The 14212-nt window shown below is 35.7% G+C and overlaps 1 protein-coding gene and 5 long non-coding RNA genes across 6 annotated transcripts in view; 1 reads left to right on the top strand and 5 right to left on the bottom strand.

Moving 5' to 3' along the window:
* Positions 1-315: 315 nt before the first annotated feature.
* Positions 316-1054, bottom strand: LOC149727057 (uncharacterized). Its single transcript, XR_016386309.1, has 2 exons — positions 773-1054; positions 316-507 (listed from the first exon to the last, which is right to left on the bottom strand). It is a non-coding gene; the product is annotated as an uncharacterized LOC149727057 (long non-coding RNA).
* A 1133-nt stretch (positions 1055-2187) lies between these two features.
* Positions 2188-2921, bottom strand: LOC149727056 (uncharacterized). The gene is made up of 2 exons (XR_016386287.1): positions 2781-2921; positions 2188-2373 (listed from the first exon to the last, which is right to left on the bottom strand). It is a non-coding gene; the product is annotated as an uncharacterized LOC149727056 (long non-coding RNA).
* Positions 2922-3912: 991 nt separating this feature from the next.
* LOC149727055 (uncharacterized) lies at positions 3913-4662 on the bottom strand. Its single transcript, XR_016386303.1, has 2 exons — positions 4509-4662; positions 3913-4098 (listed from the first exon to the last, which is right to left on the bottom strand). It is a non-coding gene; the product is annotated as an uncharacterized LOC149727055 (long non-coding RNA).
* A 1272-nt stretch (positions 4663-5934) lies between these two features.
* Positions 5935-7065, bottom strand: LOC149727054 (uncharacterized). The gene is made up of 2 exons (XR_016386288.1): positions 6529-7065; positions 5935-6120 (listed from the first exon to the last, which is right to left on the bottom strand). It is a non-coding gene; the product is annotated as an uncharacterized LOC149727054 (long non-coding RNA).
* A 580-nt stretch (positions 7066-7645) lies between these two features.
* LOC149727053 (uncharacterized) lies at positions 7646-8474 on the bottom strand. Its single transcript, XR_016386280.1, has 2 exons — positions 8242-8474; positions 7646-7831 (listed from the first exon to the last, which is right to left on the bottom strand). It is a non-coding gene; the product is annotated as an uncharacterized LOC149727053 (long non-coding RNA).
* Positions 8475-9971: 1497 nt separating this feature from the next.
* Positions 9972-14212, top strand: part of LOC149727052 (serine-protein kinase ATM-like) — a 34366-nt gene continuing 30125 nt past the window's right edge. Inside the window, exons 1-6 of the mRNA XM_089890662.1 lie at positions 9972-10238; positions 11150-11232; positions 11575-11708; positions 12056-12220; positions 12949-13117; positions 13524-13719. Of these exons, the coding sequence (XP_089746788.1) occupies positions 10125-10238; positions 11150-11232; positions 11575-11708; positions 12056-12220; positions 12949-13117; positions 13524-13719 (861 nt within the window). The 5' untranslated portion in view covers positions 9972-10124. The remainder of the gene's footprint in view (positions 10239-11149; positions 11233-11574; positions 11709-12055; positions 12221-12948; positions 13118-13523; positions 13720-14212) is intronic.

Raw genomic sequence — 14212 nt, 5'->3', positions numbered from 1 at the left:
CAAGCGCATCCGTCGCATTAAATATAACTGATGTAGTTAGTTGTTTTCCCTTTTTCATAAATGAGCGCAATTTGGGATAAATCTGATCAGCATCTTTGTTAAAAGGGTAAAACATACAAAAAGTTTAAGAACCACCGGACTATAGCATATATGCATTTTTTGCCCAATACAGTAGAACAATAACAAAGAAAAAAGACGTGCCAGTCGCTATTTATTTGTGAAATAAATCTTTTTTATCGCTTCCGCCTAAATTTCCTGTTCTTCAAAATACATATATTTTTCATTATGTATATCTGCTTTGAAGAATAGAGAATATTGGGGTATATTATGTTTTATTTAAACGCATCACTTAAACATAACAGTTAGTAAGTTGAAATGCGTTTATTTGGTTGACCCTCAAATTAACTTCGGAGCTTTTCAAGGTTCTGCTGGAGACTTCTCATTTCGTCCAAATTATCATCCACGTTTGATCTTTGTATGTGGGAGTTGTATTGAAGCGGTAGAACACTGTTAGCACATAATGCTTACCCTGTAGTTTTATTACCATACACTACCATATAATAGCCCGCTCTTTTATTTTGGAACACATAAAGACATATATACAAACTACATTAATATACGCAATCGGGCAGCATAAGAAGTATATGAAACAGAACACCCGTGTTATAACGTCTGACGCTGCCCACCAAGCAAGCGAGCATAATCTTCATTCATTAATTCGTTCTTTCGTTTATTCACTTATATCCTGCATAAACAATATTAAAACACAAACCATTTGCCACCATGCCTCAAGGAAGAGATCGGATCAATAACAATCAACAAAACACAGCAAAGCAAGACCAGAGCCGACTTCATAATTCTTTACTCAGTTGAACTTTAAAAACTGTAAATGCAAAATAAAACACGTTATCATAGCAATAAGACAACAATACTTATTGACATTATAAAACACAATACCAGCTACAAAACAGTGATTCTAGCTATACCTGTATATAGGCGCGTACTTAAATAAAAAACAGTAAAGTGGGGGAAGATGGGATACATTTTTATTCTATTTTCTCGGCCAATTTGGTAGTAAACAAAGAACATTAAAAAAATTATGAAACCGCATCCTCACAACTCCCAAGGACCGTTGCTGCTTAAAACACGATCAGGATATTTGGATATTATGTTCTAAAGATGTCCCATCTTACCCCACAGTACTATACAACGGGATAACATTGGAGACCATTAACAGATATTATTCCGTATTTCCCGATCGTGTTTAAACAATTGCCAACGTACTTTTAGACTCGCATGGCTACGGTTATATAATTCTGTAAAAAGTTGTTTAATATCAAATAGGACGAGAAAAGAGAACAAAACGTTTCCCATCTCACCCCACCCTACCACATATGAAGTATCCAATGCTTACATAATCTACCACAGCAATACACTAAAGCAGCTTATACACCACGAGCACCAACCCATATCGGATAATGAACGTTGGTTTGGTGGATACTTCGCAGTGAGAAGTATATCCTCCGTTTGTTTATTTGCTCGATTTCTGAGAAAATAGCTTTAGTCGTGAGCTGAGTTTACAAAGCTGTTAATCATTTTGTACTGAAGTGAATTTTCAAAGCCGTTATTATTTTTGTGTGATAAGATGGGAAACCGTTAGCATATATGGATCACATATTTAGGGGTGGGACTCAAATACTCTTTACAGACTATGGCAGCATTCCTTAAACTGAAGTAAATTTACCCATGGCGATAAATTCCTCATATTTAGAGGGTAAATGAGCTACCAATCAAAATCCACATCAGTTCACGGGACAGAATTCTTTTGCCAATTGTAGTAATTTACCAGACTTTGAACAATTCGTTGACAAAACACAAGCGCATTAGTCGCATTAAATATAGCTGTTGTAGTTAGTTGTTTTCCCTTTTTAATAAATGAGCGCCATTTGGGATAAATCTGATCAGCATCTTCGTTAAAAGGGTAAAACATACAAAAAGTTTAAGAACCACCGGACTATAGCATATATGCATTTTTTGCCCAATACAGTAGAACAATAACAAAGAAAAAAGACGTGCCAGTCGCTATTTATTTGTGAAATAAATCTTTTTTATCGCTTCCGCCTAAATTTCCTGTTTTTCAAAATACATATTTTTATTATGTATATCTGCTTTAAAGAATAGAGAATATTGGGGTTTATTATGTTTTATTTAAACGCATCACTTAAACATAACAGTTAGTAAGTTGAAATGCGTTTATTTGGTTGACCCTCAAATTAACTTCGGAGCTTTTCGAGGTTCTGCTGGAGACTTCTCATTTCGTCCAAATTATCATCCACGTTTGAACTTTGTTTGTGGTAAAGATTATACAGAGATCTGTTAGCACAAAATGTATAACATGTAGTTTTATTACGGGAAAGGGAAGCATTAATTCTATGGCAAAAATTGCGGTATAGTAGGGTGGGGTAAGATGGTTCATGTTTTTTTTCTTCTGTCGACCCATTTTGTTTATTAAATAAGGATTATTATTTTCAGAGTTATAACATCTTACCCTACAGTACCATACTACCATATAATAGCCCGCTCTTTTATTTTGGACGACATAAAGACATATATACAAACTACATTAATATACGCAATCGGGCAGCATAAGAAGTATATGAAACAGAACACCCGTGTTATAACGTCTGACGTTGCCCACCAAGCGAGCATAATCTTCATTCATTAATTCGTTCTTTCGGTTGTTCACATATATACCGAATAAACAATATTAAAACACAAACTTGTCATTCTTGGGTTTAGGGCTCAAGAAGGAAGTGATTGGATCAATAACAATCATCAAAACACAGCAAAGCAAGATCAGAGCAGACTTCATAATTCTTTACTCAGTTGAACTTTAAAAACTGTAAATGCAAAATAAAACACGTTATCATAGCAATAAGTAATGATACCAATACTTGACAATATAAAACACAATACCAGCTACAAAACAGTGGTTCTAGCTATACCAGTATATAGGAGCGTACTTATATAAAATACAGTAAAGTGGGGGAAGATAGGACACGTTTTTATCTTATTTTTCGCCCCATAACATTTTCCATCTTACCCCACCCTACCACATATAAAGTATCCAATACGTACATAATCTACCACACCAATACACTAAAGCAGCTTATACACCACGAGCACCAACCCATATGGGATAATGAACGTTGGTTTGGTGGATACTTCGCAGTGAGAAGTATATCCTCCGTTTGTTTATTCCCTCGGTTTCTGAGAAAATAGCTTTAGTCGTGAGCTGAGTTTACAAAGCTGTTAATCATTTTGTACTGAAGTGAATTTTCAAAGCCGTTATCATTTTTGTGTGATAAGATGGGAAACCGTTAGCATATATGGATCACATATTTAGGGGTGGGACTCAAATACTCTTTACAGACTATGGCAGCATTCCTTAAACTGAAGTAAATTTACCCATGGCGATAAATTCCTCATATTTAGAGGGTAAATGAGCTACCAATCAAAATCCACATCAGTTCACGGGACAGAATTTTTTTGCCAATTGTAGTAATTTACCAGACTTTGAACAATTCGTTGACAAAACACAAGCGCATTAGTCGCATTAAATATAACTGTTGTAGTTAGTTGTTTTCCCTTTTTAATAAATGAGCGCCATTTGGGATAAATCTGATCAGCATCTTCGTTAAAAGGGTAAAACATACAAAAAGTTTAGGAACCACCGGACTATAGCATATATGCATTTTTTGCCCAATACAGTAGAACAATAACAAAGAAAAAAAGACGTGCCAGTCGCTATTTATTTGTGAAATAAATCTTTTTTATCGCTTCCGCCTAAATTTCCTGTTTTTCAAAATACATATTTTTATTATGTATATCTGCTTTAAAGAATAGAGAATATTGGGGTATATTATGTTTTATTTAAACGCATCACTTAAACATAACAGTTAGTAAGTTGAAATGCGTTTATTTGGTTGACCCTCAAATTAACTTCGGAGCTTTTCAAGGTTCTGCTGGAGACTTCTCATTTCGTCCAAATTATCAACCACGTTTGAACTTTGTTTGTGGTAAAGATTATACAGAGATCTGTTAGCACAAAATGTATAACATGTGGTTTTATTACGGGAAAGGGAAGCATTAATTCTATTGCAAAAATTGCGGTATAGTAGGGTGGGGCAAGATGGTGCATGTTTTTTTTTCTTCTCTCGACCCATTTTGTTTAGTAAATATAAGGATTATTGTTTACAAAATTATAACATCTTACCCTACAGTACCATACTACCATATAATAGCCCGCTCTTTTATTTTGGACCACATAAAGACATATATACAAACTACATTAATATACGCAATCGGGCAGCATAAGAAGTATAAGAAACAGAACACCCGTGTTATAACGTCTGACGTTGCCCACCAAGCGAGCATAATCTTCATTCATTAATTCGTTCTATCGGTTATTCACTTATTTACTGAATAAACAATATTAAAACACAAACTTGTCATTCTTGGGTTTAGGGATCACGAAGGAAGTGGTTGGATCAATAACAATCATCAAAACACAGCAAAGCAAGATCAGAGCCGACTTCATAATTCTTTATTCAGTTGAACTTTAAAAACCGTAAATGCAAAATAAAACACGTTATCATAGCAATAAGACAACAATACTTATTGACTTTATAAAACACAATACCAGCTACAAAACAGTGATTCTAGCTATACCTGTATATAGGCGCGTACTTAAATAAAAAACAGTAAAGTGGGGGAAGATGGGACATATTTTTATTCTATTTTCTCGGCCAATTTGGTAGTAAACAAACAACATTCAAAAAATTATGAAACCGCATCCTCACAACTCCCAAGGACCGTTGCTGCTTAAAACACGATCAGGATATTTGGATATTATGTTCTAATGATGTCCCATCTTACCCCACAGTACTATACAACGGGATAACATTGGAGACCATTAACAGATATTATTCCGTATTTCCCGATCGTGTTTAAACAATTGCCAACGTACTTTTAGACTCGCATGGCTACGGTTATATAATTCTGTAAAAAGTTGATTAATATCAAATAGGACGAGAAAGAGAACAAAACGTTTCCCATCTCACCCCACCCTACCACATATGAAGTGTCCAATGCTTACATAATCTACCACAGCAATACACTAAAGCAGCTTATACACCACGAGCACCAACCCATATGGGATAATGAACGTTGGTTTGGTGGATACTTGGCAGTGAGAAGTATATCCTCCGTTTGTTTATTCCCTCGATTTCTGAGAAAATAGCTTTAGTCGTGAGCTGAGTTTACAAAGCTGTTAATCATTTTGTACTGAAGTGAATTTTCAAAGCCGTTATCATTTTTGTGTGATAAGATGGGAAACCGTTAGCATATATGGATCACATATTTAGGGGTGGGACTTAAATACTCTTTACAGACTATGGCAGCATTCCTTAAACTGAAGTAAATTTACCCCCGAGGATAAATTCCTCATATTTAGAGGGTAAATGAGCTACCAATCAAAATCCACATCAGCAGTTAATGAAACAGAAAAATTGTGCCAATTGTAACACTTTACCAGACTTTGAACAACTCGTTGCCAAAAAGCAAGCGCATCCGTCGCATTAAATATAACTGATGTAGTTAGTTGTTTTCCCTTTTTCATAAATGAGCGCAATTTGGGATAAATCTGATCAGCATCTTTGTTAAAAGGGTAAAACATACAAAAAGTTTAAGAACCACCGGACTATAGCATATATGCATTTTTAGCCCAATACAGTAGAACAATAACAAAGAAAAAAGACGTGCCAGTCGCTATTTATTTGTGAAATAAATCTTTTTTATCGCTTCCGCCTAAATTTCCTGTTCTTCAAAATACATATTTTTATTATGTATATCTGCTTTAAAGAATAGAGAATATTGGGGTATATTATGTTTTATTTAAACGCATCACTTAAACATAACAGTTAGTAAGTTGAAATGCGTTTATTTGGTTGACCCTCAAATTAACTTCGGAGCTTTTCAAGGTTCTGCTGGAGACTTCTCATTTCGTCCAAATTATCAACCACGTTTGAACTTTGTTTGTGGTAAAGATTATACAGAGATCTGTTAGCACAAAATGTATAACATGTGGTTTTATTACGGGAAAGGGAAGCATTAATTCTATGACAAAAATTGCGGTATAGTAGGGTGGGGTAAGATGGTTCATGTTTTTTTTTCTTCTCTCGACCCATTTTGTTTAGTAAATAAGGATTATTATTTACAAAGTTATAACATCTTACCCTACAGTACCATACTACCATATAATAGCCCGCTCTTTTATTTTGGACGACATAAAGACATATATACAAACTATATTAATATACGCAATCGGGCAGCATAAGAAGTATATGAAACAGAACACCCGTGTTATAACGTCTGACGTTGCCCACCAAGCGAGCATAATCTTCATTCATTAATTCGTTCTTTCGGTTATTCACTTATTTACTGAATAAACAATATTAAAACACAAACTTGTCATGCTGGATTTTGAAGCTAATGGAAGTGATTGGATCAATAACAATCATCAAAACACAACAAAGCAAGATCAGAGCAGACTTCATAATTCTTTACTCAGTTGAACTTTAAAAACCGTAAATGCAAAATAAAACCCGTTATCATAGCAATAAGACAACAATACTTATTGACATTATAAAACACAATACCAGCTACAAAACAATGATTCTAGCTATACCAGTATATAGGAGCGTACTTATATAAAATACAGCGAAGTGGGGGAAGATAGGATACGTTTTTATCTTATTTTTCGCCCCATAACATTTTCCATCTTACCCCATCCTACCACATATGATGCTTACATAATCTACCACAGCAATACACTAAAGCAGCTTATACACCACGAGCACCAACCCATATGGGATAATGAACGTTGGTTTGGTGGATACTTGGCAGTGAGAAGTATATCCTCCGTTTGTTTATTTCCTCGATTTCTGAGAAAATAGCTTTAGTCGTGAGCTGAGTTTACAAAGCTGTTAATCATTTTGTACTGAAGTGAATTTTCAAAGCCGTTATCATTTTTGTGTGATAAGATGGGAAACCGTTAGCATATATGGATCACATATTTAGGGGTGGGACTCAAATACTCTTTACAGACTATGGCAGCATTCCTTAAACTGAAGTAAATTTACCCATGGCGATAAATTCCTCGTATTTAGAGGGTAAATGAGCTACCAATCGAAATCCACATCAGTTAACGAGATAGAAAAATTGTGCCAATTGTAGTACTTTACCAGATATTGAACAACTCGTTGACAAAACACAAGCGCATTAGTCGCATTATAACTGTTGTAGTTAGTTGTTTTCCCTTTTTCATAAATGAGCGCCATTTTAGGAAAAATCTGATCAGCATCTTTGTTAAAAGGGTAAAACATACAAAAAGTTTAGGAACCACCGGACTATAGCATATATGCATTTTTTGCCCAATACAGTAGAACAATAACAAAAAAAGAAAAGACGTGCCAGTCGGTATTTATTTGTGAAATAATTCTTTTTTATCGCTTCCGCCTAAATTTCCTGTTCTTCGACATACATATTTTTCATTATGTATATCTGCTTTAAAGAATAGAGAATATTGGGGTTTATTATGTTTTATTTAAACGCATTACTTAAACATAACAGTTAGTATGTTGAAATGCGTTTATTTGGTTGACCCTCAAATTAACTTCGGAGCTTTTCAAGGTTCTGCTGGAGACTTCTCATTTCGTCCAAATTATCAACCACGTTTGAACTTTGTTTGTGGTAAAGATTATACAGAGATCTGTTAGCACAAAATGTATAACATGTGGTTTTATTACGGGAAAGGGAAGCATTAATTCTATTGCAAAAATTGCGGTATAGTAGGGTGGGGCAAGATGGTGCATGTTTTTTTTTCTTCTCTCGACCCATTTTGTTTAGTAAATATAAGGATTATTGTTTACAAAGTTATAACATCTTACCCTACAGTACCATACTACCATATAATAGCCCGCTCTTTTATTTTGGACGACATAAAGACATATATACAAACTACATTAATATACGCAATCGGGCAGCATAAGAAGTATATGAAACAGAACACCCGTGTTATAACGTCTGACGTTGCCCACCAAGCGAGTATAATCTTCATTCATTAATTCGTTCTTTCGGTTATTCACTTATTTACTGAATAAACAATATTAAAACACAAACTTGTCATTCTTGGGTTTAGGGCTCAAGAAGGAAGTGGTTGGATCAATAACAATCATCAAAACACAGCAAAGCAAGATCAGAGCAGACTTCATAATTCTTTACTCAGTTGAACTTTAAAAACCGTAAATGCAAAATAAAACACGTTATCATAGCAATAGGTAATGATAGCAATATTTGACAATATAAAACACAATACTAGCTACAAAACAGTGGTTCTAGCTATACCATTATATAGGGGCGTACTTATATAAAATACAGTGAAGTGGGGGAAGATGGGACACATTTATCTTATTTCTCGCCCCATAACATTTCCCATCTCACCCCACCCTACCACATATGATGCGTACATAATCTACCACAGCAATACACTAAAGCAGCTTATACACCACGAGCACCAACCCATATGGGATAATGAACGTTGGTTTGCTGGTTGATACTTCGCAATAAGAAGCATATCCTCCGTTTCTTTATTTCCGCAGTTTCTGCGAAAATTTTAGTCCTGAGTTTGCACAGCTGTTAATCATTTTGTACTGAAGTGAATTTACCAAGTCGTTATTATTTTTGTGTGATAAGATGGAAAACCGTTAGCTATATTTGGGGGTCGTACAATTAACAACGCTGTTTTGGAGTCGTTCGGCCACGGCAGTGCTCTCCAACCGGTGTGCATGCGGTGTACCCTATAGGCCGCTACGGTTATATACTTCTGTAAACATTTTGTAAAATCATAGATAGAGAATGCCGCCTGCACTTCAAGAATTTCTTTTTGAATAGGTTTGTTTGTGTATTTTGTAGTTTTGTATATTGTTTAATATATGAAATCACACGGTTTGTTCATAATGCTTGTGTAGATTTTCCTTCTTCATGTGGTTAGTCAGAACAAAGAATTTTACATTTACCCAATCACTGGTGGTATTGCATCATCGTTTAGATCCAACGCTGATTGGACGATCCGCGCAGATAGAGCAGGAAAGAACGTAAGAGCAAATCTGGGAAATACAGCTTGAGTTCTTTGAAAATTTGTCTTTTCTTCCCCTAAACAGACATGTTGTGTATACGGATTGCCTGAATTGCTGCAATCGTGAATGCGAGTTACTATCCTGGCGGAATGAATCATTTTTCAATCGTTTTCGCCCCACCATATTTTCCACCTTTAAATCTATGTATTTTCTGGCAGTGTGGGGCGCCAGACCCGAGCCAGAGGTTACAGGTGCGAGGCTCGACGCTGCTACCATTTTCGACTAATGAGTTCATGATCAAAGCAGTGAACGCCAACTGCTCCAACCCAGCGGTCCCTTATAGGCTGTCTAAATTGTCAGCCATGTATTTAAACAACTTAAAAAACAGGCTGATATAAAAGCAAAGCTCGACATCTAACTGTTTTATGTACAGAAAACTTACATACGAAACAAATATTCGGCATTTAATACAGGCAACGAGATAGAACGTAGTGGCTTAGCACGACCTAATTCAACTTTCTAAAAAAACGCACCCACAGTAGAACGTTTATTAGTTTTCTATGGTTTTAGTATTTTTTTACGCTCGTCTGTGGGGTTTTCCCTTACAGAAATGTGTGCTTTGGCAGGAAGAGAATATCGTTTGTTTACATTTTCGTGCCAGGAAAATCAGGCTTTTTGGTTACTTTTTGATTATAAAACTGTCTTGGTACGGAAAATACATGTTCATTTAATTGTTTTTTAATTAAAACTAGCAAAAATTTAGAAATAATCGAACATTTTAAAGCATTTCATAAAGCACAGGTTTAAATGTTGCTTCAACAACAAATGTTACAATTTTACACCAATTTAATTCAGTGTAGATAAATTGGACTACTGGCACTCTGTTATAGGTGTAAGTTGTATGTCTATCTTTGGAATTCGGCCACGATGTCTTATTTATTGGACCAACTTCGAAATTCATGTCATTACTTGGAGTGTGATAAAGTGACAGACAGAAAAAAGAATGCAGACAACATAAAGAGACTCATACAACACCCAGAGGTAAAACTTGAATATTTCTTCTGTTTTATGCAAAAATTAGGAAATCCCAAAGAGCTTGGCTGGTAATCCTTTAGCTGGTGGTCTCGCTTAGGTCTCACTGATACCCACTGTATACTTTTTTTTGAAAAAACTCGCGCGTTCGTGTCGAAAATTAACTTTGAAAGTGCGTGCTGCGTCACCGTATTTTCCACACCAGCAGTTATGAATTAAACCAAGGTTGGATTATTACGTCATAGAATGCGTATTGTTAGTGTTATGTTTGATTCCTACATTAAAACAGTGGGGAAAAAAGAAGGCTATACCGTCTTGTAATGTATGTAATATACCACTATTGTGACGTAACAGACTGCGATTGTGACGTAATAAATCAATAACCTTACGCAAATCAGACGAATTACGGTGAGGAAGCATGTTTTCTCGCATTTTTAAAGTTAATTTTCGACACGAACGCCCGAGTTTTTTCAAAAAAAATATTATACAGTGGGTATCACTGACAGTGAGACCTAAGGAACAATTTGAAACCAAAATTTCAGGTGGCCACCAGCTCAAGGATTACTAGCTTGGCTTAGGTTCACATTAGAAGTCATTTTTTGCACTTTTTCAAAAACAATTTTTGTCACTAGTGAAGAATCCTATGATACATAGCAGAATAGGCTGGTCGAAAGTGTTAGAGGTTGGTGGTTAGGGGTTGATGGTTAGGGGGTTAGTGGTTATAGGGATTAGTAGTTAGGGGTTAAACTCTTCACTAGCACCCAATTTTTGAAAGCTCTATTATAGCATTAGCATTTGAAATTAAACATTCCTTTCTCAAAAATCATTCCAAACTGCTGTTCAGTAATTAACTTGAAGACTCCAGGTTCAAGTCACAATGCGGTGGCTGTCTCTGTGTTTTAAAAATTATTATTTTCCAGGTAGTCCAGCAATTAAATGAACTATGGGCAAGACCAGGGAAGGCCAAACTATCGTACACCATTGTTTTTATGGCAATACACGGGTGGGTATAACATAAAATGGAAATTGGTTTAGTTTTTATCTATATAATGTCCTTAGGCAACACATTTAACAACAATTGCTTGTTGCTGCAATCGAATGGTCACTAATCGGGTTGTCAAAATTGTTTGTGAGGCATACAGAAAAACTCAGTGGTCACTAGTAATGGATTGTCTAAATTGTCAGCCACACAGAAAAAAATCCCAAAAAGTTACATATGCGGCAAATTGTAAGCTGGCACGAGGTGTATGAAACAGAAGATCCATGTTATATGACTATCATTTTTCCATGCAGAGAATAAAACAAGTAACATTCGTTCATTCATTTAAATATATCCATAAAACAGGTACATCTTCAAGGAGTCCGAACTCTTAAACCACAAAGTTCAAAATCTCACTCCTTCCATGCGGAAAACAAAACTACAAAAATTAAAGGAAATTTCTGGATTGTTGCGACTAGTGGTCAAAACTGCCTGCAAAGGTACGATGTGTTAACTTGTGTATTTTGCGTTTTAGGGTGTAACGGGCATGCCTTTTATCCAGAGCGTTCTTTCTTTCTTTTTTTATTAATAAGCGTGTTTTAACAAGTGTTGTTTTACCGTTACTACCGCTTTTTCGCTTTTCTAAACTCTCCCATTCTTCGCTATCATGACCGAAAAAACAAACCAAATTTCATTCAATAGCAACTGTTGTTTTGCGAGTTTTAACAACTTTTATTTTGCTGGTGATTCCCTTCTCTTCATTATTTAAATACCATCATCCTCCCTATCGTTCTCAAAAAGATAAATAAAAAGTTACGTTAAAATATTTAAAATCAATTTCACACAGATGGGCCAAAAATTAAAAGCCAAGAATTCCTTGACGCAGTATTTGTGATATTGCGGCACGACTTTCAAAAAGTTCATCTTGGAGGAACTTATCTTCACTTACTTGTACATGAGCTGCTCACTTCTCGTGTACAAATATCCCATGTAACACCACAGCAGTGGAAAGGTATGTGTGTGTGATGACTAGGGCTGTGGAAAAGTTAACAGTTAACCATTTAACCAAACCTATTCGGGTAACCGCTAACAGAAAGTTCAAGTCGTTTTCGAATTATGGGCATACACCTATATCAATATCTGTCTCATTACCACGAAAGGCGCGTGTTTGGTTCTCCGTGATAAGACAAAGTGCGAAACGACCCTGTTGCTTTAATCTTGCCCTACAACTGTGATTACGTCATTAATCTTGATTGTTAATACTGCAGGGTATCTAGTTTTGCAACACTATTTAGGCGTAATAAATAACCTCATTGTTCCCCTCAGCGAAGCAGGATGTTTATTACGAAACAGCAAAAGTGGGAAATCCACAGCCCTAGTAATGACAGTTATATTAATAATAAATAACAAACACCGGTGCCAGGACACAGTGTTAACACACCTGCCTCTAATGCAGAGGTTTTGGGTTCAAGGCTTGTCACTGCCACCATTGTGGGCGTATGTGTCTTTGAACAAAACACTTAATGAAAATTGCTCCAACCCAGTGGTCACTAATGTGTTGTCTAAATTGTCAGCCATACTTAAAACAAAAAATATATATAAGTCGGAAAAAAAATTCCCTACAAACTTACATATGTGGTAACTTGTATGCAGAAACGAGGTGTATGAAATAGAACATCTGGGTAATAAAAACTGTTCTCTGCTAAGTAAGGGTAAATAAGTTCCATTCATTCATTTCAGACATTCTGTTTATTTGTTGTTCCTCATTTGAAAACGGGGACTTCTATGGCGTAGGAGTTGTACGCGCCATGCAAATAATCAAGTCTCTGCTGTTATGTGTTCTAATGCAATGTCAAATATCAAATTTTGAGTTCCTGTTCTCGTTTTTCAATAACTGTATAAAGAAAAAGTAAGTCATTTTTATATATATTTTTGTTGTATAAAAAAAGTGCCATTTTACAACTTAACAGAGAGCATGAGGTGTATGAATACACCATGTGTGTCTGGTTTATAAAAAAAGTCCCATGTTATAACTTGACAGCGAGCATAAGGTGCATAAATGCACCATGTCTGCCCCCGTTGTATAAAAGAGTAAGACACCTATGTTACAACTCAACAGTGAGCATAAGGTGTATAAATACACATGTATGCCCCATGCATAAAAGTACTCCTATGTAACCTTTAACATGTTATGTAATAAGTTGTGTAATACCTTGACATTAAGTATGAGTCTTATGAATACACAATATGTCTCTGGTTTCTAAAAAATTTTCTATGCTATAACTTGACATTGAGCATAAGGTGTGTTCTTACAGATCCCAGTGCTCTGGTACAGTGTTAGAGCCCACATTGACTTGCATGCTGGAGTTCTGTAAAACCAAAGTATGCAGCAACACACATGAGGTATTACTACTGGGAAAAGCTACACTGCCTATGCTAGTTGGTTTATTATCAAGTAAAGCAACAACAGATGTGGCGAAAACAAGAATCCTGGAATTCTCTCTTTTTCAGGTAGTAGTTATTTAAAATTGAAATATTTGTTTTGGTTCAAAATGATTGAACCAAGTTTATGAATGAATGAATGTAACTTGCTTTATCCTCACGTGGCTGGAAAATGACAGTCGTTATAACACAGGTGTTCTGTTTCATACACCTCATGCCAGGTTAGGTGTTACCACGTATGTAACTTTGTGGGTTTGTTTTTTGTATGGCTGACAAATAAGACAACCCATTAGTGACCACTGGGTTAGAGCAATTGTTGTTAAGTGTCTTACCCAAAGACACATACGCCCACAATGGTAGCAGCAATGAGCCTTGAACCCGTAACCTCTAGGTTTTCACAGGCATGCTAACCACTGTGCTACAGCGCGAACTTGAAAAAATAAAAAATAAATAAAATTGTATGTGTCCTTGGGCAAGACATCTAATGGCAAATGGCTCCAACCCAGTGGTCAGTTTGAATTAAACTCCAAACTATACATTAAATAAAAATGCAAAAATCGAA

Source organism: Ciona robusta, chromosome 12 (assembly GCF_009617815.1).
Source record: "Ciona robusta chromosome 12, ASM961781v2".
Classification (NCBI taxonomy): Eukaryota; Metazoa; Chordata; class Ascidiacea; order Phlebobranchia; family Cionidae; genus Ciona; species Ciona robusta.
The sequence above is the reverse complement of the archived record's forward strand: the minus strand, read 5'-3'. Positions and strand labels throughout refer to the sequence as shown.